The sequence below is a fragment of the Antedon mediterranea genome, chromosome 9 (genome assembly GCF_964355755.1).
Source record: "Antedon mediterranea chromosome 9, ecAntMedi1.1, whole genome shotgun sequence".
Taxonomy (NCBI): Eukaryota; Metazoa; Echinodermata; class Crinoidea; order Comatulida; family Antedonidae; genus Antedon; species Antedon mediterranea.
Window position 1 is genome coordinate 19358296 of NC_092678.1, and position 25869 is coordinate 19384164.

Genomic DNA, 25869 nt, shown 5'->3' on the forward strand with positions numbered 1-25869 from the left:
AAACAAGTAATTGTACTGGTCCTCTTCCAATTAAAGATCACTTTACTTTAAGACACTTCCAATTAGCGACCGTTATATTATTTTGTATGAGTACAGACAAGAAGAATAAATAGATTTTAATCATGTGATAAAAAATAAGTAATTGTACTGGTCCTTTTCCAATTAAAGGTCACTTTACTTTAAGACACTTCCATTTAGCGACCGTTATATTATTTTGTATGAATAAAGACAAGAAGAATAAATACTAGTTAAGACAAGAAGAATAAATAGTTTATAATCATGTGATAAAAAACAAGTAATTGTACGGGTCCTCTTCCAATTATAGATCACTTTAGTTTAAACACTTCCAATTAGCGACCGTTATATTATTTTGTACGAGTAAAGACAAGAAGAATAAATAGTTTACTTGTTTAATCCCCAATCAATTAAAAGTTGCACCTTTTTATAATCAACACGATATAGCTGATCTCTTGAAAAAACATAATCAGTTTTACTGAAGTATTATGTTAATTGGTACATTGATCGTCACATCGAGAATATGGTAGGGGTGTCACACTATGTGCGTCTAGGGTGAATGCAAAGATAATGACATCGATATAGCGCCACATCAACACGTTTTTATGCACCTTTGGTGTAAGTATTTATTTTAGTATTTTGTCCTTAAATCAGAATTTATATTCAAAGAAAAAATGACTTGTTATGTAAAAAAACAACAATTCGGTATCTGGAATCTTAAAATTAATGTATCTATAAAAATAATTAATATGGGATAGGCCTGAGACCTCATACATTTGTTAATAGGGCTACTTTATTGAACCTTCATTTTATCGGATGTTATAAGAACGCTTGCTTCAACCGATTCTTTTTTTGAACAGCATTTTGTTTAAAGGCGATTGTGTTATTTTCAATGTTTAATAAACTTCTGGAATTTCAGAGAAACCCATTTTAATAAACAAAAGCTTCTTATAAAATGTGCTTACTGGATAATGTTTCATACATGTTTGGCTGGTTCAAATTTACTTTACTTTTGCTTTTCCGCTACTCCCCTGTTATACTATATATTTGTTGTTATGTAGAAAGATTGAAAATAAATTCATTCATTCATTCTTCTTTTATTTCGGAAAAAAAAAATACTCCATAGTTCAGTAACAAGTGTACATTATTGTAAATATAACAAATACATATACATATATATATATATATATATAATATATATGTATTTGTTATATTTACAATAATGTACACTTGTTACTGTCTGTATATATATATATATATATATATATATGTATTGTGTTCCAACCGTACCACGCCGAGAATGTTAAAGGGTCGTTATCCGGTCGAGTTAAAGAACAATACCATGAAAGCCCCAGTGGTCTAATGGTTAGGGCAACTGCATATCAAGCCGACGGTCCGAGTTCGAGCCTCGGTTGGGGCGACTTTTTCTCATTCTCTCAGATTTCCTCATCTTTATCGTTTCAAAAATTAATTAAATCATTTTCAGTGTATCACCGGGCGGTTTGGAATTTATTTCTATGCCTGTTGTGTTTACAACTGAGGACTAGTGCTGTTCCGCCGTACCACGCCGAGAATGTTAAAGAGTCGCTATCCAATCGAGTTCGAACCGTGAAAGCCCCAGTGGTCTAACGGTTAGGACATCTGCATATCAAGCAGGCGGTCCGAGTTCGAGTCTCGGTTGGGGCGACTTTAACTCATTCTCACAGATTTCCTCATCTTTATCGTTTCAAATTAATTAATTAAATTTCAGTATATTACCGGGCGGTTTAGAATTAATGTTCTATGCTACATAGTCACGTGGTTAGAACAATAGTTTCATATATCTACTATGTAGATTGGATGAATGAAAAGCAAATTCATGAATACATTACAAATAAATGTATGAATTGTGAATTACAAAAATATTAAATGTTGTTATCTTGTCAGAATGAGTTGTAAATATGAACGAGTTTTGTAAACATAAATTATATATCATTGATCATTACTTATATTAACAGGATAAAATAATAATAGTGTAATAATAATGAACAATAGTTACAGAAAAATATTTATTTATTTATTTATTTATTGCTATTAAAACTTGTTTCAGTAAGTGTGTTTGTATTTATTTTACTTTGTTATTGATCATCATTGGTCTGGCTACCAATACATTGGAAGCACGCAAGCCTCGCTACCACGTCAAGGTTGATGATCATAGCGAGGGTAGGTTGCACGTTTGTATGTGCCCCTTTGACCAAAGAAAACATATTATAGAAGAAAATTGCATAACATTATGAAACAGAATCATATGAGTTGTAAATATGAAAAAGTTTTTTAAACATAAAAATACAATAAAAATAAACACTAGTTACAATCTAATTCACGTACTTTTACCTTACCGGACCTTTAGTCGCGTTATTCTTTTATACAATCTGCTTTTTAATTAATTTTTTAATCCTTGTAGCGATCAAAGCAGGGCGCATGACACATCATTGCATGTTTACACTGGACACACTGTATTTGATCTGTTGTTACCTGCCATTAGACCCCTTGAGCCTTTGACGTACCTATGCTCAGATATTCGTCTTCCGTTGATTCAATGAAAGATGGTGACGCTTTAATTAGCCGCTGTGGTGAATCTATGTTCTTCTTTCTGGTCCGACAAATGCAATTGGTATTTCTTCGTCGATGAGTTTCAGACAAAGCCGACAATCTCCTCTTGACGGAAGCACCTGTAAAAAATCAAAGCATTAACGAAACTTACCTCTATAAGGTAAACAAATACCCTTTTCACCATTTAATGCTTCTGTGTATGTTGAGATTACCGGTCATAGGTAGGCCTACAGTTAAAGAGTGACGTTGTATGAATCAACATATAATTGTCCAGGTACTTCATTGTTGCTCTGATGAATCCTTTCCGGGAAATGTTCCATGTCACAAAGCAAATTGAATATATTTGGATCGATATCATCTTTTAGATGGTTGACTGCTTCAATGTCATAATGTGTGTCCGTGAATTCAGATACGTATATAACGTCCATAATGCCTTCGGAACGCATTACCGCTTCATCTTCGTAATTATCTACCAGAGCAGCATTGAGGGTCACATCGGATACAATATCCCAGTATTTCCGTGCAAGGTGGTTTTTGATTGGTGCGTATGGTGTACGAGTGTATTTTAATTCAGCGTCATAAGTTTTCTTGTCTACATCCAGGACAGGCTCAAAGTGTGCACATAAGTTTGATAGGTAGATGTTTCTTTCAGATACTAAATCACCAAACTGATTACTTATTGGTGCATATTTCAACCATTCATAATGTGGAAGCCCTTTCCTTCTTCCATATTTACTGTAAACATAAACATTCGTATTTGACATGGTCGCAAATGCCATGATTTCGATGTCCGAACCCCATGTCCCATATTCCCCCATTCTCGTGTCTTCCACGTATCGTTCAAATGATCTGGATTCAATTTTTTCAAATAGGTTTTTGTTCATGGACATATAGTTTAGTATGTAATCCCGTACAACTACATGGTAGTTCTGGACACCAAAGAGAATATAACTCAAAGCCCTAAAAAGACAGTTGCCGTCCCCTCTCATATTAACAACTTTAGTAGGCCTGGCTGCCTTGTCCATTTCACATTTTAAGTGAGTTTTGTGAAAATTTTTGACATTGATACCAAATGGTGCTGCCTTTTCAAGCTGCCAATTGGCATCGACAGGAAAGAATAACTTTCTTGAAGTTTTCGTGTTGAGGTATACCACATCACTATCAGATACAGGCCTACTGTTGTCATGGTCATCATCCGGTGCGACATTATCATTGTCTAATGTAGGTATGTTATCGTGATTATCCAGTGTGATATCATCGTTCTTGGATGTAGGTATGTTAATGTGATCATCCGGTGTGATATCATAATTCTTGGATGTAGGTCTGTTATCGTTATCATCAACATTCTTGGATGTAGGTATGTTAATAATGTGATCATCCGGTGTGATATCACCATTCTTGGATGTAGGTATGTTATCATGGTGCGTTACTTCAGGTGGGATGTCTGGCGTTCGCTTTCGTTTCTTTGGAGGGAGATGCTTATCATTGGTATTACATTTCTGTTTAGTGCTTGATGATGGACAGTTCAAAGAGGTTGTTTTATCGGACTTGTAATGTCTGATCTTGTTTCCGTTAACAATAGCCCTTCTTCCTTTTAGTCGATATGTATTGTGAGTGAGGACTTTTTCTATAATATATGGACCAGTCCATCGAGCATTAAGTTTGCCTCCCTTTCTTGACAAATTTCTGGAATTCTGCAAGAGCACTTGATCTCCTGCATAGTACGTGTTGCTTTTAACACCAGCATCATGATAATGTTTTTGCTTTTTCTGTGCTTTTTTGATATTTTCTGATGCCTTTCTCCTTGAATCTTTGAGTTTCAAAAAAGCGTCCACTCTTATTTTTAAAGGAACAGTTCCGGATATGTCATCTTTATTAGACGAAACGATGGGAATACGTAATTCTACAGGCAACACAGCCTTTCTACCGTAAACTAATGAGAATGGGTCACATTTCGTAGACTTGTGCTCGGATGTTCTGTAGGCAAACAACACGTATGGGAGTTGTATATCCCAGTCATTTTGGTCTGCGTTGGTCAACGTCATAAGCATTGTGCAAAGTGTTCTGTTAAAGCGCTCCGTTTGCCCGCCTGTTTGAGGATGGTATGGTGAGGCAACTCTGTGGTCTACCCCAATCAGCTTACAGAAGCTGTCATTCAGCTCATTACAAAACTCTCTACCCTGGTCTGTAATCAATATAGAAGGTGTTCCATGTCTGCAGACAAAATCAATAAAAGATCTCAGCACTGTTTTAGCAGATTTATCTGGAATTGCATCAGCTTCCACCCATTTGGTAAGGTACTCCGTAAATACAAGTAAGTACCGATTACCTGAAACACAGCAAATAATAATATAATAAGCCGTAATAATAGTAGTGTCAAAATGTCATGATGAGATGTACAACACCCGAACTGTACGAATGAAATAACAATAATAATAACAATATTAATATCAATAAATATAATAAGAACAAGAACAATAATAATATCGTGGATTTACATAGCGCCTAATGTTGTAAAACCTCTATGCGCTGAACAGTATTACCCCAGTCATGGTTTGGATCAAATTAAAACAGGCAGAAATAAAGATTATTACAGTATAGCCATAATCGATGTAAATCCGGTGACAATAATAAGAGCATCTGATTCTTGGTAAATCTAGTTTTTGTTGACAGTGTAAAAAAGAGAACTGTCATAATTTTAGTTTAGTTAACAATTTCAAGAAACCTCACAGAAATTGCGCTTGTGCCTTTACAATAATAAATTTAAGTTCAGCCCTATTACAATAAAGGCCGAACAGAACTAATTATTAACTGTAATTTTAGGCCCTGAAGAATGAATTACAAAGTTTTCTGAACGTATTTCATTCATGTCTTCTTGCTTTTTACTTTTACGTTTTGATTTAGCTTTTTTATCCAGTCACAGCATTTTTGTTTTTCAGTAATTTGTCATGAGATACCTTACCATTTTCTGTCTTTACCAAAGGCCCAACAATATCCATACCGATCTGTCTGAAAGCAGTATCTGTTACGGGTATAGGTTGAAGTGGCACTTTTGCTTTTTTTAAAACTTCTTTCCGTTGGCACTGATCACAGGCGGCTATAAAATTACGAACACCATCAAATGACCCCTTCCAATAATACCTTTCGCGTATCTTTTTCCAACTGTTAAAAAAAAAAAAAAATGTGTTTATTGTATTGATGATATTCAATCTCTTTGTAGGTTTACTATTGACCTTAAAACTGTATTATGGATTCTTTAAATATTTTAATTTTATTTTGTTTTTTAATATTATTTATTATTTATTACCGCAGTTCACATCACCATTCTCATCAATGCATTATAATAACATTACAGTTTGGCGTTCCATATATTTTAACTTTTCGTTTAAGGCAAGCACTGGGCACAACTGATTAATTCACTTTTAATATTTATCTATGTTTCTAGTTTTTTTATTTGACAATGATAAATGAATATTGAAAAGGGAAAAGATACCTTCTATGAAAAATGTCCATCAGTCCGTGATGATTCCGTGTCACATTGTACCAGGGAGATTTACATCTCCCTGATTGTACCGTGTTTACATTCTAAATACCCCCATATAAACTTCAAATTGAGTGCAGCCTCCCATACAAAATAACTACGCCCTCAATCTGGTAATAATTCACTCAGGCAATAAAAAACTAACTTGAAAAGTATAAATAATTAATTGTCCTACTAGAATTATTGTGTACGCTTGGTGAATGTGCGACAGAGTAGATATAAAAATCGCCACTTTTTTTTAAAAAATAAACAAGGGGAAATATATACGTTTTAACACTACATACTGGTTAAATTTATTTATTTTTAAAATGTAGAGGACACCCTATTAAGGAAACCGGGTACTTTTTAGTGAGCCACAATGGTAGATTGCGAGAGGTAGTGGTCCTTTAAAATAGGTGGTCACTTACGAAAGATGTGGTCGATAAGGGAGGTGGTCGCTTACGATATGTGATCGATTATGAGAAGCGGTCTCCTAACAGAGAGGTCGTTTATTAGAAGTGGTCACTTAAGAGAGGTGATTTATACAAGAGTTGGTATATTATGAGAAGCGGTCCATTTAGAGATATGGTGGTCTTCTAAAAGAGATCATCACTTACGAGAGGCGGTCGAAAATAAAAAGCGGTCGCTTACGAGAGTTGTGGTTGTTAAGAGAGGTGGTCGCTTACTACGAGAGGTGGTCGATTATGAGAAGCGGTCCATAATGAGAGGATGTGATCACTTACAATAGTTGGTCGATTATGGGAAGCGATCCCTTAAAAGAGACGATGGCCGTTTAATAGAGGTGGTCACCCAAAAAAGTTGTCGTTACGAGAGAGGAAGTCGATTATGAGAAACGGTCCCTTAAAAGAGTTGGTTGCTTACGATGTGTGGTCGTTTTAGAAAGTTGGTCGGTTACGAGACGTGGATAGATGGATAGCTAAGTAAACAGATGCATTTGCACATGATTTAGACATTTAGGTTTGTAAAATATATATTTTCTACATTAGCTGGCGATAGTCCTACATTAGCTGGGATGCAATTTTCGTTCCTACATTCGTTGTTGATCGTTCTACATGGTGTTAATTTTTTTCATTACATAAGCTGCAGGTGGTTTTACTCCATTACCGGGGGATTGGAAACTAGTTTTGTTATTGAAAATGCGTTTTTTTTAAAGAAGTATTCCCTAAAAAAAAATGTAATAATCCACTTTAAAGTTACATAATAAAAGTCTTCTTCCTTACCTTTTTTTTTGTCAAATTGTGTTTTCTTTCATAAGTATACATTTTAAACGAACGAAAGTTAATACTGATATGGCTTTTTGCATTATGAATGAGCAACTAATATTGAACATATTTATTATACCAAGACCTGAATAAGTTTTCATTCGGGAAGTATTTGTATCACTATTTAAAACTAAGATATCTCTCATGAGGGATATCTCTATATTACTTACTTACCAAGATATTTAGAATGGAAGATTCTTGTCCCATTCGGAATATCACAAGTGGATTTTTTTCTGTGTTAGTTATGCAGTGGGCACGTGTAGAGTACCGTATATGAACTGTTATAAAACTAAAACATTACTATTATAGATAGAGCTAGTTGTACTGTATTCTTCTTGGTTTTTCGAGGTGTAATAAGCCTACAAAAAAATATCTATTAACATAGATATTTCTTTTAAAAAGTAAGACATCTTAGTTTTCAATTGAAATAATCTATCTTTATTAAAAGAGATATCTTAATTTTGAACTAAAGATATATGCGTTGTGTAGCACTGTGTAAATTATATAATAATAATCTGTCAAATTATTGAAACAGTGCTCATATTCGGAACATTTTTGATTAATTATTGAATGCCAATATATGTTTTGTATTTTTTACATGTGATATTTTATGTTCAACTTCAATATATTTATACAATTAATTGCGATAATATATTGAGTAGAAATTATTATCGACTTAACATATTTTTCATTCATGGAGGTATAAAAATATGTTTGAATCTATATATAAAATACTAACTTCATAATGTACACGGTCATTATACATTTTTCAATTGATAAGTATTAGTTATTATTCATTTAATTCATTCATTTAATCATTTGTTTCGAATTCTGTGGTCCACAGAAAGTAAAATTACGTATAAAATCATTTAAAAACAATGCTGTACTAATTACTAATACTCATCTCAGGATGGCATTCCACCTGGCCAAACATATAAACAGTTTTAAAGTCACCCAGAAACTTATCGAAGCTTAAATATTATTTAATTGACAAACTTTAAACTTACGTTTTGTTGACACCCAAGTGACCACCATGTGCCTGCTTATGGATACTGTTTAACACTTCGTGTTTTTCTTTCGGTAACAATACACGCAACAATCTACCAGAATGTTGTTTGTAATACAAGATATCACGAAGAATTGTAAAGTTCTTGGCTTTCCGTCGCAAACTTCGTTTTAATATTTCAGAATAATTTACAGGATAAACGTTGTTTTGTAGATAGTTTCTCAAGGCATCAAACTCATGATCGGCCATAATGATAATAAGTAAAAATAGAAAGAAGGCAGATTGTAACGAACAACACCGTGATTGGAACTTTGCAAGCAAAGTGAATGATTTTTTAAATGTAGGAGGTTTTGAACAAACATTGAGCCAATCAGCTTCTTGCTACATTTGTTTTAACCAATTGCCGATTAGAAGAAAGAGCAAACAGTTTTGTCAGGTGTAGGCCTATAATTTAAACTTTGTGCCTTAAGTGGATGTCACGAACTCCTTTTACGTATGTTTCCGAGCGGTTGAAAATACTTTAGAAACTCCCTTGTGACATAAAAGTATACACACCAAATTCACAAAGTTGTAAAATAACTCAAAAACAAATCTTTAATTTCAATCAACTTCAACTTTCAACAACCCAGTAAGCATTTTAAACAACAGCTTCACAATAACTTTTACAATCTAATATCCAACCTCTAATATCCAACAACATGACAATAGTTTTACATCCCTTTATATACAAGATGTTCCTATCCTTCTATATCATTCTTTATACTTCTTATTCTATTTGATTACAGTTTCTATTAATAGCATACTGGAATGTTCCTGATTGTTATTATATTAATTATACATGATGTCTTAAATGTAAACATCTTATTCTAGAATGTTCATGGTTAGGGAATGGTAATTTATTACAGTGGCAAGTACACAAAAAATGAGAGAAAAAAACTATTGGAGGGAAATGCCATTTATTAAATTAAATTTCGAAGATACTCTTATTGGTAAACGCTTCAGTCGTTCTATTACACAATAAATAGCACATTCAGATAGGAGTATAAAATATAATCATATAGTTATTCTTTATTACATATTATACGTTCATCTCAAATTATATTATAATATTAATTGAAATTGTATTTAAATTTGTATCCGTTTTTGTCGACAGGACCACAATGCAAAACAAGTATATTTCTACTTGATTGTGTATAATCCTGTATAAATATGTTGTTAAATAAATAAAATAATATTAAATAGTAATCTACGTAAAATAATATTATAGTACATAAGTTCGTATTAAAACCGTTCAGGCTATGAGGCAACCCCCGCTCCCTGTATATTAAATAGAAACATTTTTTATAATACTTATACTAGAATCATATACTAATTTATTTAGTTATTTTTTAAAATAAGAGAATTAAATTACGTAACATACTGTGGTATATAATTCTTGTAATGAAATCATATTCATGGTAAGCGTAATCTTAATTTGAGATATGGCAAGTTCGCACCCCTTCTCCTGACAAATAACAGATGACAGTTAACACGACTACCGGTAATTAATATCTCCCGAGAGCCGCTGTTTTGAGGTTGACCTGACAATTGTGGCCTGAGTTATGGGACATTACCCTTGCTGGACATCTGGTAAAAATAAATACTGATTATGCTGCCACTTTAGTACACAAAACAATAAATAAAAAAAAATAAAAAAACACAACTTGTGGCATTTCCTTTACACTAGTCCCTGTTCAAAACCGCTAGTGTAGAAAACGGCAGCAAATGTCGTCGAAACTGTCAAATCCACCCATGTAGTAAAACCTAGAACTAGCTAATGTAGAAACACCAACAGTTATTTATTAAATAAAAATCAACATTAGCTAATATACAACTTAACAGGTAATGAAGTAACGAAAATTGCCTCACAGCTGATGTAGTTAATATCGCCAGCTAATAAAATAATAATTATATATTTTACAAACCTAAATGTCTAAATCATGTGCAAATGTATTTCTCTACTTAGTTTAGCTGTCAGTCTATCCACCTCTCGTAAGTGATCGGCTTTCAAAACGTAGCACTCTGATCGTAAGCAACTACCCTTGTTAGCGACCACCTTTAATATTTAAAAGGGACTACCTCTGTTAAAGGACCGCTTCTCACAATGGACAACTTCCTGAAGGGGTAACCTCCTCTCATAAGGGACTGCTTTTCATAAACTACCACCGCTCGTAGACGACCACTTCTTTTACCGACTACACCTCCCGTAAGTGACCACCTCAATAGAGGTGGTAATTTGCGAAAGGTGGTCGTTACGGATGGTAGTCGATTATGAGAAGTGGTCCCAGTGGAGAGGTGGACGTTTTTTTTTATAGAGAGGTCGACACTTTAGGCGTGGTCGTTAAGAGAGGTAGTCCGTCATGAGGTTGATTATGAGAAGCCGAGGTGGTGGTCCTTTAAAATAGCTCGTCCTTGACGAGTGGTGTGGTCGTTAAGAGATGGTGGGCGATTATCAGAGACGGTGGTCGTTCAATAGAGGTGGTTACTTACTAGAAGTGGTTGTTGGTTGGTCACTTACGAGACGTGGATAGATGGATAGCTACCGGTAAGTAAAGAAATGCATTTTCACATGATGTAGACAGGTTTTTAAATTATACAATATTTTCAACATTAGCTGTGAGGCAATTTTCGTTACTACATTATCTGCTGACCGTTCTAAATTAGCTGGTGTTGATTTTAAAAATTGATACATAAGCTGTTGGTATTTCTGGTATTAGCTGGTGGTTTCTATGTTTATATGTCCATATAAAACAAAAATACAACCGCGATTTTTTAAACTCAGCTGCATGTACAGACATTGTGGCAAAGACGTTTTAAACGCTTCATTTCAATATAAGCCATTATTCTATGAATTTGATGTATAACGGTATTGGACTGTTTGTATTGGGAACGAAATACCCTAATATTCGAAAAAAACAAAAAACCGAAATACCCTTGAGTGAACGAATAATTATGATGCGCAATTAAGGTGTTTATTTTGCCATATAAAATATAAAAAACAAATATTTTTTGGTAATATGCATCAACAATATTTTTCAAATGTATTTTAGATAAATAAATAAATAATGTAAAGTCTCTAGAAACAAAGCAAATATTGTGACTAACCAATTCAATGTTTTATTAAATAAAAACAAAAATCAGGCATCTGTGAAAAAAATATAATGAAAAAGAACTGACTTTAACAATGACGAACTTACTTGTTTAAAGAACTTTTGTTATCAGTTGATATTATTAAATTAGTAGCAGTATTATGAATATTACAAAATAATATTTTGAGAACTGAAAAATATTTTGAGGGAACGAATATATTTAGGGAGAACAAAATAAGATTTCAAGAACTGAATAATATAAAAAACGAATTACTACTTCGAGACAAGGAATGATGATGATGATGATGATGATCGAGAGAACGAAATAATTTCGAGGGAAATTATTTCGTTCTCTCGCGAAGTAGTAATTCGAATTTCGAATGAAATAATATTTCGAGATAACGAAATAGGTAGGCCCTATGCCTATATGATTTAGTGATATTCATTCCCTCGAAATAATAATACAGTAGGCTATATATTTTTCAAGTTGTCGATTTACTTCAAATTGACAACAGGTTGTATATACTCAATCAAAAACAAACAATTTAATTTGATTAGACTATATGTCTCCAGATATAATAATAGTAATATTTATTTCAATCCACTTGATATTTTGCGATTCAAGTTGGTATTCTAAGGAATTATAATTACCCTAACGGGAGTTGGTGAACGTCCAGTGCCCTAGTTTTTACGGGGTTAATATGATGTCGATGTCTCGATGGTCCTACTTTTTTATCGATGAAAGCTGCCCGGGTGGTTGCGGCCATTTTCAACAGCTAGTATTACAATATTCAATGCTGAAAATTGTCCAGTGGACACTTTCAAACACCGGACAGATTTAAATCTTACACCGGCGTCAAAGAGACGACTTAGTAATGACGTATGATCATTTTCCATATATTTTATTTATTAATAATTCAGTGAAATGATCATATACACGTACTGTCGTACTGTAGCCTAAGGCAATTAAACATTTTGGCAGATTTTCTTCTATAACAGCTACGTGTTTTTGCTGAATGGGGATTCCTCTTTATTATTAAAAAAAAAAAAACGCATTTGTACGGGTCCATTTGTAGTGTGTCCAAAAATAGCAACGCAATGTGGCGTATGATCGTTTTCTATTTATTTTTTTTCTTAAATAATTCAGTAAAATTATCTGTTTGTTTACGGTAATTAAACATTTTTGGTAGATGTTTCCTCAATAACTTACAGCTACGTGTTTTTGCTGACGAGGGATTCCCTTTTTTTAAAAAAAATACGCATTCTATAATGTGTCAAATAAGACAAATGAAATGAACTACGATCGTTTTTCCATGGCAACGGATGTCGTCTTATTTACTAAAATAATATAAACCTTCTGAAGGCCTACCTACACGTGTCTGAGTTCTTACGTATCTGTCAGCGATAAGATGATTTTTTTAAGTTTTAGTAGTATTTATTTCGGTTTTTAGTCATAATAATACAGTAATAATCATTATAAAATGAAAACGTAATAACAGCAAATGTCGTCGTTTGTAATTAAATGTTAAATTATTGGAGGTTAGTACAGTAGTTACCTTTTATTATTACTCTCACATCCGTCATTGTATACTAGATAAACGGCAATAATCTAATCTACTACTAAATGCTCATAGCAGCAATGAGGCTGGTATCCACTTAAATAGTTTCGTGATTTTAAAATACGAGTGACTATTTAAAAATGTATTAAATATTTTCGAAATGTTAAAACAGTTTAATATTTTCCAAAACTTGCAAAACAAAACAACAAAAACCATTCGTTTTAAAACGATTTTCAAAAAGCACATTACTTCATTATCTGTAAAATAAAATGAAAATACAAATTATGTATAAAAGATATTCATGTTTACTTTTAATAATTCAAGTTTTCATCATCACAGACTAGTGGGTATTTCAATTTCCGTGTACTACTATTCGTAGAAAATAATAGATTAATAACTCATAAATGAAAAAAAAATAGAATGCAGCACAGCCGACCACTGACATCTTCCACAGTACAGAGCCATATAAAACAGCGCCCTCAAGTATTAACTTTACCAAATACGACGTACGCAAATACGATGAAAGCTGTGCTTTTTACGTACGAGTCTGTACATATTATTATACATTTTAGGTCAATAGTTTTTGCCATTATAATATCGAACATATGATTGGTATCTAAAAATTTAATAAAACTGGGTTTAAATGTAATATAAATATACTTTAAATAGCATTAAACTTGGGTACGGGCCAGTCAATGATGGGTACGGGTCAGCCAATGATGGGTACGGGTCAGCCAAAATTTTGGGTACGAGTAAGCCAAAATTTGGGTACGAGTTGGTGGGTACGAGTTGGCATGGGTACGGGTTGACCTGTATTCGTAACAATAGCCTATCCAAGAGATTTGAGAAACCGTTGATAATAGCCCAGTGGGGTATATCAATTTAACATAATTGAGAATATGCTAATACTGATCAGTGCTTGTAGATCCATGATCTTGAAATAGTGGGAGAGGGGCAGGTACTGTAAGTAATTGTACTGAACTTAGCAAATGCTCTATCTATTGTATTTTTCAAAATTTAGTGGGCTAGTACTTGGTGAGCAGGCGGAATCTTCCCCTCCTCCTAAATTCCAAAAATTGCAATGGAAAAGATAGACACAATTTCTATTTTAAGTGGACCAATAACATTTCTTGAATCAAATTAAACTCAACACTCTCGTCATTTTTAGGTCCCAGCGTAACATCCTGGATCTTCCGCTGGTGATGAATAAAACTGTATGAATACTGGACTGGTTGCAATCGTTGCTATCATTTGGTTTAAAGACTTTCCGTTTTTCAGTGTACTGGCTAACAACTATAATTGTACTACTGTAATTTCTTTGGCGGACATTTTCACTTTTTTAGCATGCGGTATAGATAAGCACCAGAATAAGACTACAAACTACATTTTCTTTGGAAGTTCTATTTGGAAGCTAGCATTCAATCTAATTTAACTGGAAAACTATATAACATTGCACCTTATAAATAAATACACTGCGTAATAACCACGTTTCAAATGTCCAATTATTAGTGTTATCATCTCCATAGTTTTCTGTACAAGTGGTTTCATATAGCTCTTATCTTATGCGTGTACACAGTGGAATCACCTTAGCGTCTGGCTCCAGTTGACCGGGTTGAACCGCAGTAATTCCTGCTCTTTCCGATGCCGACACTTGAAGTCTATTCGCCTTTGCTCCTCTCGAGATTCAATCAGCTGTGAAGAGGTTTAAAGTTTGTGATCAAATTAGTAAATTAGTTATCAGGTTGCAAGTATCTATTAGTTAATCACCTTACATAGTAGGTTAGGAAAATATTGGATGATAGAGGGAAATGAAGAATGCTAGGCCGGAGTTTTGGTGGAAGGGGATTCTATAGAAAAGCAGGGACGGTGGTTTCAACACAATCATATAAGCAACAAAAACTACACAGCCTCTCCAGCTTTAAATTTGGTTCCCACTCAACACAACGACGTAGTTTAATGCAAGTGAGTTGACCAATCACAAGGAACATTGCATCCTAGTGGGAACCTAACTTTAGTAACTTGTCTGAGTGCTCTTGATGGATCATTCTTTCAAAACAGTAACTTACCCTTTTATTTTCATCTCGAAACTGCATGAGGAAGGAGATTCTTTTCTTGTACGCTTCTTTGTCTTCGTCAAGACATTTTCTATCAAAATTTACAGCATCTTCACTTTCTCTAACTTTGTCTTTCAACTGTTGTTGCTCAATCTCGTCTTTTCCAGATATTTGCCCTTTTAAAACTTCTCTAATATTTTTCCTATACAAAATTAGAAAGAAGAACCTAGTAATAGATGAAGGAACGAGAATGAATGAGGTAGGAGAGAGTCGGACCCAAAGAAGGTGGGAGAGAGTCGGACCCAAAGAAGGTGGGAGAGAGTCGGACCCAAAGAAGGTGGGAGAGAGTCGGACCCAAAGAAGGTGGGAGAGAGGCGGACCTAAGTAGGTGAGAGAGAGGAGGGCTGATATGGGGGTCATTAGCCCTGATATAAATTTGTAAAATCTGCTTTTGACATTCTAAGGGGGGGGGGGGGGAGGGGGGGGGAGCATCTTAATTTGCATAAAATGTTATATACTTTGGTACTAACCTGTAATTTTCTTGTTCAACTTTATTACCATAAAATGGTTTAGCCCATCCCGTATGAAAACGGTCATACTCGGCACGTTTCATGATGTTGGTACGACTGTGGTTCGCGTAATGGGCGTCTGTTGTTTCCAAATCGACGGTACGCTTTATGCATGGCGGACGAAGTGGGTTAATCCTCGGAAGTGTGCCTCCTTTAGGCAGAGATTGTGTATTATCATGTGCGAGCATGGAACTTGTACCGCCCCATGACTTTGATAAAGGGTGCGTTCTTTGGACACATGTGTGAGAGCGTCTAAAGTATGTGTGCTCCTGCGGCATACAGATGTTGAAAGGCGTCTCCTTTGTGGACAATCTGGGCAAAGTGGTCATCTTGTATGCTGTAAACAAATAATTATAATACATTTTATATAATATATATATATATATTTAATTGTAATTTGCCTTTGGATTTATATATATGTTATTGTATACATTCAATATAATAAATATAATGTAGGTATTTCATTATTATTAATAATGAAATACCTACATTATATTTATAAAATAAAATAAATAAATTATAGTAGTATTAATTTAATACTACTATAATTTATTTATTTTTCATCTTACTGTATGATATACTATAATTAAAAAAATGAATGAATAGGCATATTCTGTTGGTCGTGGATGGTTGAATACGATATACATACTCCCTCTGATTGGAGTGAATCTTACAAGTAGTAGCCAACATGGTGTATTCATAGTTTTTCCAATTTTAAAAATAATTTTTACATTATAGAGTTTAAATTTATTTAATACAAATGGAAGATATCATTAATAATATATCAAAGAAAAAAATTCTCTCAATAATTTAATAAGCTGAAAAGTGGGATTTAGTTTCCATTCACTCACTGCAGTGGCAATATTTCACTCCAGGGGGTAAACTCATTCTATGACAAGAAGGCATGGACAGAATACATTCCTATCTTCTTTTTTTAAATATTTTATTATAATATATTGTTTATACATTTTTTTTTATTTAAAGTTTGAAAATATCCTTATAATATGTTGAATAGGCCTAATTCGTATACTAATCAAATATAAACAATATATTGTTTAATAAATTTAATAAAAAACGATATATTTTTATAAATTAATTTATTATTATTACAGTAAATTAGAAATTAAAATAACGTGTTATAATGAAACCTACCTTTTGTAGTACTTTCAAATAAATATTTACGATGAAGAACCATAAAACGTTCCTGTCAGACACAGTGACATCAATAAGACGTTTGAAGACGAGGTGTGGCCAAAATCAAATCTTGAAATGATAAATTCTTCCCTCTTCTCCCTCCAAGTTTCCTGCCGCGATATGATATGTAAAAAAAGAGTACCCCAAAAGCCAGAACGGCCTATTCCCCCCAATAAGAGCAGCTACTAATATTTCTGTTTGGTCTGATCTGTTTGATGTAAGTTTGTACTTATCAACTTGTTGTTTAATGTTGATAAAACAAATCACGAAGCGCGTGTACGGTAACCCGAGACAACTTGTTGTACCCTGCGTGTGACGGTAACTAATGACAACGTAGTCTCTTTGTCCAGGCACCGCCAACGCGAAGTTGAATATAAGGCCCTCAACGCTCGATAATGTACCGAACTTTCTTGTTAGACGTCGTGCGCCTTGTGTGTTACTTTAACCATGGAGATTAGACTGTATATTTTGCTGTTTATTGGGCATTTTCTAAAAGTAGCTATAATAATAGTATCCCGTGCCATTTCGGATTATCCTGTCTGTTGTTTTTTTTTATTAAAGGTCCAATATTTTTTTTAAATAACTGATTACGTTATGCGGACTAAGGCCTACTTGTGGTATTATACAATAGTGTGAATTCCCTTCCCCATTCACTCCCCTCTAAAAGTTAATATTAAACCATTTTCTGCCCTTCCGGATAATATCAAAATTGCACTAAAGTGTAAACAATTTTATAATTATTTTTATAGTAGGCCTATGTAGGGTATATTTACATTGTAATGTCTGTTTATGCGGATATTTGCCTTCATGCCAATCTGTTTATTCAATCTTTTATCATGGTCATAAAAATTACTGTAGACGTATATCATTTTATAATAAACAAAGTGTTCCCTTTGCAGTGCGGCTCACAGCTACAGTGACAGAATGCCGCTACCGTAAGTGTAAAACCAGCTTGACAACCGGCCTAAGATAAGACACGTGCATTGCATGTTCAAATAAAACTTACCTACTAAATATCGAGTTAAAAGTTCAAGTTGTAAGAGAGCTTACGAAGAAATAAAATAATTTCTCGTTTTTCTCGATAAAATGTCTATTCATGCTTACACTCGTTGGAGATTGTACAAAATAAAGCATGTCCATTGTCTTTGATACAGCCTACCTACGCCCAGTGTGCCTCAAATTCCCATCTGTTCATGCATATTTATTATGAACTATTGTCTTCCCAATCGATCTTACAAAAGTTCTACTCGGATATTCTCCATAAAACAAATAGCTACACGACATCATTTAAATAGGAATTCGTGATATAAATTTAAAACCATTAAACCATTTGAAATGTTTAAATTATCTGATTGATACACAAAATAAAACACTGTACAGTATATGATTTATTATAATAGATTACTAAATTCTTCCATTCTTGATATTTAAAATGTATGTATTTCCGAAATTCTTCGTTGTCCCTAAAAATACTTCCACTCTTAAAATGTTTGTATGACCTGAGACAGATACGGCCTACAGAATCAAAATTGACAGACATGGGCAGAGTGTGAGAATCAGTGTTATAATTATTCAAAACGAACAGAAAGTTTCTTCATCAACGTTTAAAATGTTCTTTTTAAATAATGTGTGTGTGTTAATGATGTTCCGTAATACAAACATACAGAGGCATTTGAAGTTGTCCATGCATTATATTGTGAGTAATATTTTTAAAATTAAGCAATTTTTACAAGCTTCCATGGCAAACAAAAATTGTCCATTCAGAGGCATTTGAAGTGATCTACATAAATAGTTCTCAACTACTAGCTCATTTAACACTAAATCGGTCTTCGAGTTTTCCTGCGCAATCAACAGACCATGATGTCATGTCACATGGTCTTCTGAAGTGATCCAATCATAATGCGTGATTATTAAATTTAAAATGAACCGGAGCTGTACTCATCAAACAGTTAGGCCTATTTCGAGTCTCTCGGTAGCAGTGTTATTAGGCCTAACAGCAGACGATCATGTCGGGTCCGAGGCATCCTGAAGCGACCCATAAGAATTATTATTTCGCGTTGAATACTTAACACTTATGTATGAGTCTTTACGAGATTTCACTGCTCTAAAGTTGCGTCGATTCCAACCATAGATAACGCAATTCAGGAAACCCTGAAGAGTTGCTGTAAGGCACTAGAAATAAATAGAAAAGTAAAATGTGAACAAAAGTTGTCTCAGTATAAAGATACGTTCACACGGAGACCATGTCTGCTCCAGTCAGAATGTTTGTAGTAGCAGCGCTCCAAACTTACGTGCGATATTTCTTTTCGTACGAACCCCTCATGTAACGTCACAAATAAACATGAATATTCATTAGTCATATCCATAAGTGATGTAAGGATTGATCAACTACAATTCGCTAATGCAAACGCTTAGTGTAAACGTAACTTAAAACATCAGATTGTAATTGTAAATAATTATAAATCAGTGTTGTTACAGCTTGAAACTTCATACTCTTTAACGAACTTGTGTTTTCGTTTTCGACAAATAGCAAATTAATGATGATGTTTTTAAATTACTGTTTCAAATTTATGCGGAGTAGCGCCTAGCTAGCAGATAAGGCATAGCTACTATGTTCTTACTATTCACAAAGGAATATAGGCCTAATATTATTACCTGAACAATTACGAGCCAATATATATTTTGAACTTCAACATGATCGCTCAATGATATCACACCAAGAACTAACGCTGTAATGTAACGTAACATAGAACAAAAATAGTAGTTTTAGTAAAGTAGTAAAGCCAATTGCCATACATGTTTGTAGGCCTAGTATTTGAACTAACATGTTTTACACGAGTTCAAGTTTGGTTGTCCATATCACTTTTTCGACCCTTATATTCCAACAATAAACTACGGCCTGGACTAACAAGTTGCGGGTCAAAATAACACCGAGGAATTATGTTCCTTGGACAAAACCGTATATTAGACCTCCTATCGGATTTGCTAAATAATACCACTTAAGAATTAATAACAGACATCGATATTACATGGTGCCGTTATTTAGGCTATATATGACGTCATGATGTCTAACACTTTCCTCCTATTCATCGGTGTAGAATGCCGCTTTGTGCAAGAATAATTCCTGAAGCAAATACAACCTACAACTTACCTGGTATCCAACAGAATGTAAAAACTGCAGAATACATCAGTCCTTTGTTGCGTACATCTGTTACAGCCTCGTGCTGCTTCGTTGAAAATACTCCGCCACTTTTTTGGACTTTCCGAAATAATTTAAACGTCAATATATAAATAACCTAGTCAAAAAACAAAAATAGGCTGCAATAGGATAGTGAATGAATTCGCTTATGGTTATCCTTGGCAATTTGCCTAAATATATAATAATAATAATAAAAGAAACTATTTAGAATTAAGTAATTTTGAATATCTCCGATCCGAGGGACAAATCGACTCTGTTAATCATGAAATAAAATGGCAACCATTTTTTTTAAATAGATAAAAAGTATACACTTAAAAGAAACTGACCAATATTGCAACCATTGCTAAGATCAATGGTACTATGAACAGAACTTTTGCAACGATTCGACCCTCATCTCCAAGACGACTGGAATTCTGTAAAGATAAATAAGGTAGTGATATGCCCAAATATGGGCCATCATGTCCATATATGGGCACATCAAATTTGTTGTCACATAAAGTTTGATAGTGTATACAGAGAAGAAGAATTTTAAATTATAGCACATTTTACAACCTAAATTTGAATATTTTATAAATGTACTTACTAAGCACAGGTCGTTCTGTTGGTGAAACATCAGTAAACATCTAATGACAATCATAAAAATTAATATTTATTTATTTTGTAATGGTCTTTTTTGAAACACAGGTTGGTGAAAACTTAGAATAAATTAATACCTGAACAGGGGCTGGTAATTATAAATGGTGTTGCATATGTCTAGTAAGAATTGTTTAAATGCATAATTGGTTTAAACGATTCTCATATTATGGAATGTACTTTGACACATATTGTAAGATTTTAGGATGCCAATTCGTAAAACTATTCATTTTTTTTTATTTTGTTTTAGAAAATGACATACAGATGTGTGCAGCTTTCAAAATAAAATGGCAAATATATTTTGCCTTTTTATTTGAAATGTATATGATTTGATCAGTTTAGAGCCTTTATTGTAGACCAACTTTTAATCTAAAAATTATCAAATTCTTACTCATAATTTGCGCAAGGATCATCAATAGAGTCTCCACTTCCTTCATCTTGCACCGTAATCATGAGTGCAACAGAGCCGGCTACGGGCACCACCCAAGACAAAACATAACATAAATATTTCAGGTTGAATCTATGGTACCATGTCGTCTAAAAAACAAAAATCTATTTTGTAAATCAAATATACTTATATATATATATATATACAGTATATATACTTATATAAAGTACAAAACGACAAAAGCATTCTTTCTTTGAGCATAATGTTTATTTTCTCGAATGCCTAAATTAAGCAACACCATATTGGTCTAGTGTGCATTCTGGTATTTTCTAAGTAACTATGTTTGGTTATACATAACGCATTGACGTACGTGCAACGCAATCTATTTGACCAATTAAAAGCGATGGATTATTCGAACTGTCTAGCTTGTCATTGGTCAACTCGCTAGCGTTGCGTCCTAGGGTGAGCCGAACCAAGCTTAATAGCCAAGGGTTACAATAATGATGGTGCAATAGTAAACAAAACGAAACTTACCGACAGAGATGAAATGGAATATCTTTTTGATTGGAGCCGACTTTTAACACGGAGATACACCTCATATGCATAAAGAGCAGACAGAGAAAAAGAACTCATGTAGAACCCCTACACAACAAAATAAATGTTATGTTGAATTCAATTCATTCTTTCATTTTCTTTCTTTTTTTTCTTTATTTCTTCATTTCTTTTTACTTTCTATTTTTAATTTCTCTCTTTTTGTATATTTTTTTTTCTTTCTTTCTTTTTCTTTCTTTTTTCCTTTCTTTATTTCATGCTGTCTTTCTTTTTCTTTTATCTTTCTTTCGTTATTCTTTCTTTTTTTCCTTAATTTTTCTTTCTTTCTTCTTTTGTATTTTTCTTTCTTTTATCTTCTTTTTTTATTTTCTTTCGTTTATAGATTTTGTGTTGATGAAATATAAGTATAATATTACGTAATGTGGGCCAACATTTATATTTTTAAAAAGCACTGATTATAGAAAATGTACTTAAGTATGCAATTTAAAGAAATAATTCTCAATTACTAATAGTTTGACTGGTAGAGATTGAGCTACATCGGACTATCCATTTTTACAGTAGTTATCTTAAAAACAATTTAGAAATAATGGGGTCAACATTACTGAAGTAAAATCATATTTTTACCGCAGCAAAGCCGGTTGTTATTGCACACGATTCAGAAACTGTACCACCTGTAGTATGTTTGGTATACGTCACAGCACTGGAAAATATAAATAAGGAAGCCAAGAGGTCTGCCAGACAAAGGTTGAACAGTGGATATACCTTAAGAAAAAAACAACATAAATTATTATGTTGTATTAGACATCCTTTATGCAAGGCAATCTAACAACGAGATGCTAAGCTAACGGAGAACAAAGGGTCTATCTCTGTCTCTGGATTCGACACGATCAGTTCTTAACATTTTTAGTGATTTTCGATTCGATCAATTGACTTCCTCAAATGTTTGGTTAAAAGAAACCGCGCCGCGTGGAGAATAATATGTACATTACTACAGTACAGTTTGTATTTGTCGCAGCCAGACAATAAGATCAAAGGAATATTTCGCGTTCTTATCTTGGAGAGGCGAGCTCAGCGTTGAATTGCCTTGCTTTATGTAATAACGTAAGGTGTTGCGCAAGATATGTATGGCCTACTATGTGAAGTTAAATCATGAAGATGAAAACAAACAAACTACAAATAAACGGTAATTACTCACATCTTGTGATCGAACTTTCCTTTTTCCTAACACAACAAGGATGACGGAACCAGCACCGAAAATACTGAAGATAAAAGTTGTAAAATAGTTTATAAATGCCTAACTAAACGATCGTGCAATTACAATTGCTCTTTTGCAAGAGTTTGGGAGTATTTAGAGCAAATTATTTCTTTTTCCTTTTTAGGTTGGAGATACAGATTTGTTCTTTTTGTTTTCTTTTTTCAGACTATAGTAGGAATAGCACTAAATTGTGCTTCCTTTTAAAGTTTCTTTTTAAAATGTTCAATTTCCATGTTTTAAATGTTGGTGTAGGCCCTATATACGAGTTTTATATTTTGTACACTTTATTTTGGAAGTAGGTCTAACTTACTACACGAATTATCAGAGAAAAAGGAGCGAAATACGTTTTGTACATACCTGAGAAGACTGGTACAAATCTGTATGTAGCTGATTACTTCCAGCTAAAATAAACAATATAATAAGTTTAGTCAAGTCAAGACAAAAAAAAAGTTTAGTCAATCAAAAATACCAATCATATTCTTGTTTGGTAGTGTGAAAATAAACGCCAAACATTTTTATAGGCCTATGTACATTTAAAAAAGAATACAGCAGTACTCTACACTAAGATTATTTTTGTTTTGTTGTATAGTAACAAAGGATACAGTTTATAGTGCAAAATCATTACAATTTTGAGATATATACTACACTAACCTGATTCGTATAAAATATATTTGGATTTTCTGTTGAAGCTTCCGATTCAAGATACATTCCCATCTTGAGGTCCAGTACAATTTAGCAGGTTTTCATCGTATGAAGTTACTTATACTGAGATTTCACGCTTTCCTGGTTATATAAAGGTCCATAGTTGTGATTATCTAATGTGCTTCGTTATATAACAACAGCGAACTCCTATCCTATATAAAATATTCCAAACTAGATAAGTACTATCTATACCTTTCTTACAATAAAATAACTCCAAGCAATGAAATACTTTATAAGAAATTCACAAAAATAGTTATTGTATTCCTCACTCATTACATCAGCAGCACTAACCAAAAAGGTATCAGTTATATAAACACAGCTCTGGTAGGAATCTGTCCGGTTATATAGACACATACGCATACCTGTCCAGGTTCCAACACTTATGTAAATAGCTCGTGACGATTATATAGTGGAGTCGATGAAAGTCCACCTGTACTATGTATTCGAAACAATGACTAGATAAGGAAGTAATCTAGATCTGGAAGTAAATTAGGTTTCAGATTCGATTGTTTACATTAAATTCCAATGAATATTAGTATTAAATTTGGATGGGGTTTGGAAGATCGTCTTTAATACCACTGGCCATTACGACTCGCATACAGTTCATAACGCAGATTAGATGGAATAACGAACGTTATACACGTCTTTGAATATATTACAGTAGTTTGTTTCGGGTGGGAATTAGTCCCAGGCAGCCGTTACGCCTCTTCGCATCTAGATTTCATAATGCAAGAAGTAGAGGCCAGTTGAGATGGATTGGTTAACGAACGCTACTTCTTCGACTTTAGTATTTCCGAGTGCTCACATAGAGCTCATAATGCTAGACATACTAGTGGTATTTTGAGATTAAGAAACGATACTTCCTGATGCATCAGTGATTTCGATTCTGACCAATGAACAGATGCGATAAAGGATGACGAAACTTCCGATTTAAACGCTAAGAATTAGACAATTAATCGTTGTCTGAACACCAGGATTACCATACACCTTGCGTTAGATAAGCAAATCTAACGCCGTTCGTCTGAACTAGCTAAAAATATTGCAACAAATAAATAATCAAATAACTGCTAGTTTAGTAATGTTTCTTTATAAAACAAACATAGAATCTCTCTTCAAATGTAAATACAAAAATTACTTTAAATAAAAGCAGTTTTAGAAATTCAGTCACCAAAATCCTCAAAATATTTACAAAATGATGAGCATGCAATAGAACCATTAAATAGAACTTTTACCGACACATGAAACACAATTAGCCAAACAGATAGGAAAGTGTGGTATAAATAGATTATCTATCTTTCATACGATGTCTGTAAAGATCCATTTACACTAAGACGATAACGATCGACGATAAATTGATAAAATACTACTCTGTTGTGTTCCGTACCGCAATAGCCGGATCTACAAATACCACACAGGGCCGCCAAATAAAAGTCAAAATGTATCCATTGTATTCTAATAAGTTACCCACTTACAACAAGGTCATAGGTTAATCAGTCTAGTTGCATAAAAGCTGTCTGGTTTTGTGAAATACAGTAACAATCAATATGAATATATATCTGTAACAAATATATGTCTAGCATTCTAGAATTTAATTCCATATTGAACATGAAGTTTATCTCAAATTAACGCAAAAATATTATTTGTCTGCACACATACCGTAAATCTTCTAATTGTAACCCTGGGTTATTAATCTGTGATTGTTACTATTAGAAGGGGGGTTACTATTACTAATCTTAAATTAGGCACCTGGAAATAGTAACCCATTCCCAACTTTTCCGGTCAGCAACTCATAGCAAAATAATAAAATAGTACGAAAACAAATTTGTTTTATAAACTCAAAGACTCAAGCCTCCGCACTCACAGAATCAACAAGCATTAACTCCCGATTCTCAAAATACGGCAGTCATAAATGACCAGTCTTCATAATGTCATTTTGTCAATAGTTTTTGTGACTCTAATAGTACTGGTATTTTACTGTTACTATTATAGTAGTGGGTTATTATTATAGATTGACTTATAAAGTGGGTTACTATTAGAAGGGGGGTTACTATAGTGTGTGGGTTACTATTAGAAGGGGGGTTACTATAGTGTGTGGGTTACTATTAGAAGATTTACAGTACTTCGAATTCAGTTTCAATATCATTTGAACATACTGTGTGAGAACCGCAGTGGTCAAGTGGTAGGCAGTCTGCATATGAAGCAGAAGAGTCCAGGTTCAAT

The 25869-nt window shown here is 33.5% G+C and overlaps 3 protein-coding genes across 3 annotated transcripts; all 3 read right to left on the minus strand.

Moving 5' to 3' along the window:
* Positions 1-2572: 2572 nt before the first annotated feature.
* LOC140058953 (uncharacterized) lies at positions 2573-3568 on the minus strand. Its single transcript, XM_072104747.1, has 2 exons — positions 2820-3568; positions 2573-2726 (listed from the first exon to the last, which is right to left on the minus strand). The coding sequence occupies exon 1, from the start codon at positions 3495-3497 to the stop codon at positions 2841-2843; it is 657 nt and encodes a 218-aa protein (XP_071960848.1). The 5' UTR covers positions 3498-3568; the 3' UTR covers positions 2573-2726; positions 2820-2840.
* Positions 3569-10754: 7186 nt separating this feature from the next.
* On the minus strand, positions 10755-17221 carry LOC140058952 (uncharacterized). Its single transcript, XM_072104746.1, has 4 exons — positions 16879-17221; positions 15688-16063; positions 15170-15359; positions 10755-14795 (listed from the first exon to the last, which is right to left on the minus strand). The coding sequence occupies exons 1-4, from the start codon at positions 16919-16921 to the stop codon at positions 14685-14687; spliced, it is 720 nt and encodes a 239-aa protein (XP_071960847.1). The 5' UTR covers positions 16922-17221; the 3' UTR covers positions 10755-14684.
* Positions 17222-18367: 1146 nt separating this feature from the next.
* Positions 18368-23666, minus strand: LOC140058951 (transmembrane protein 116-like). Its single transcript, XM_072104745.1, has 11 exons — positions 23599-23666; positions 23305-23348; positions 22888-22951; positions 22317-22454; positions 21675-21782; positions 21144-21289; positions 20703-20742; positions 20446-20532; positions 20072-20216; positions 19576-19649; positions 18368-19092 (listed from the first exon to the last, which is right to left on the minus strand). The coding sequence occupies exons 1-11, from the start codon at positions 23659-23661 to the stop codon at positions 18925-18927; spliced, it is 1077 nt and encodes a 358-aa protein (XP_071960846.1). The 5' UTR covers positions 23662-23666; the 3' UTR covers positions 18368-18924.
* Positions 23667-25869: the final 2203 nt, after the last annotated feature.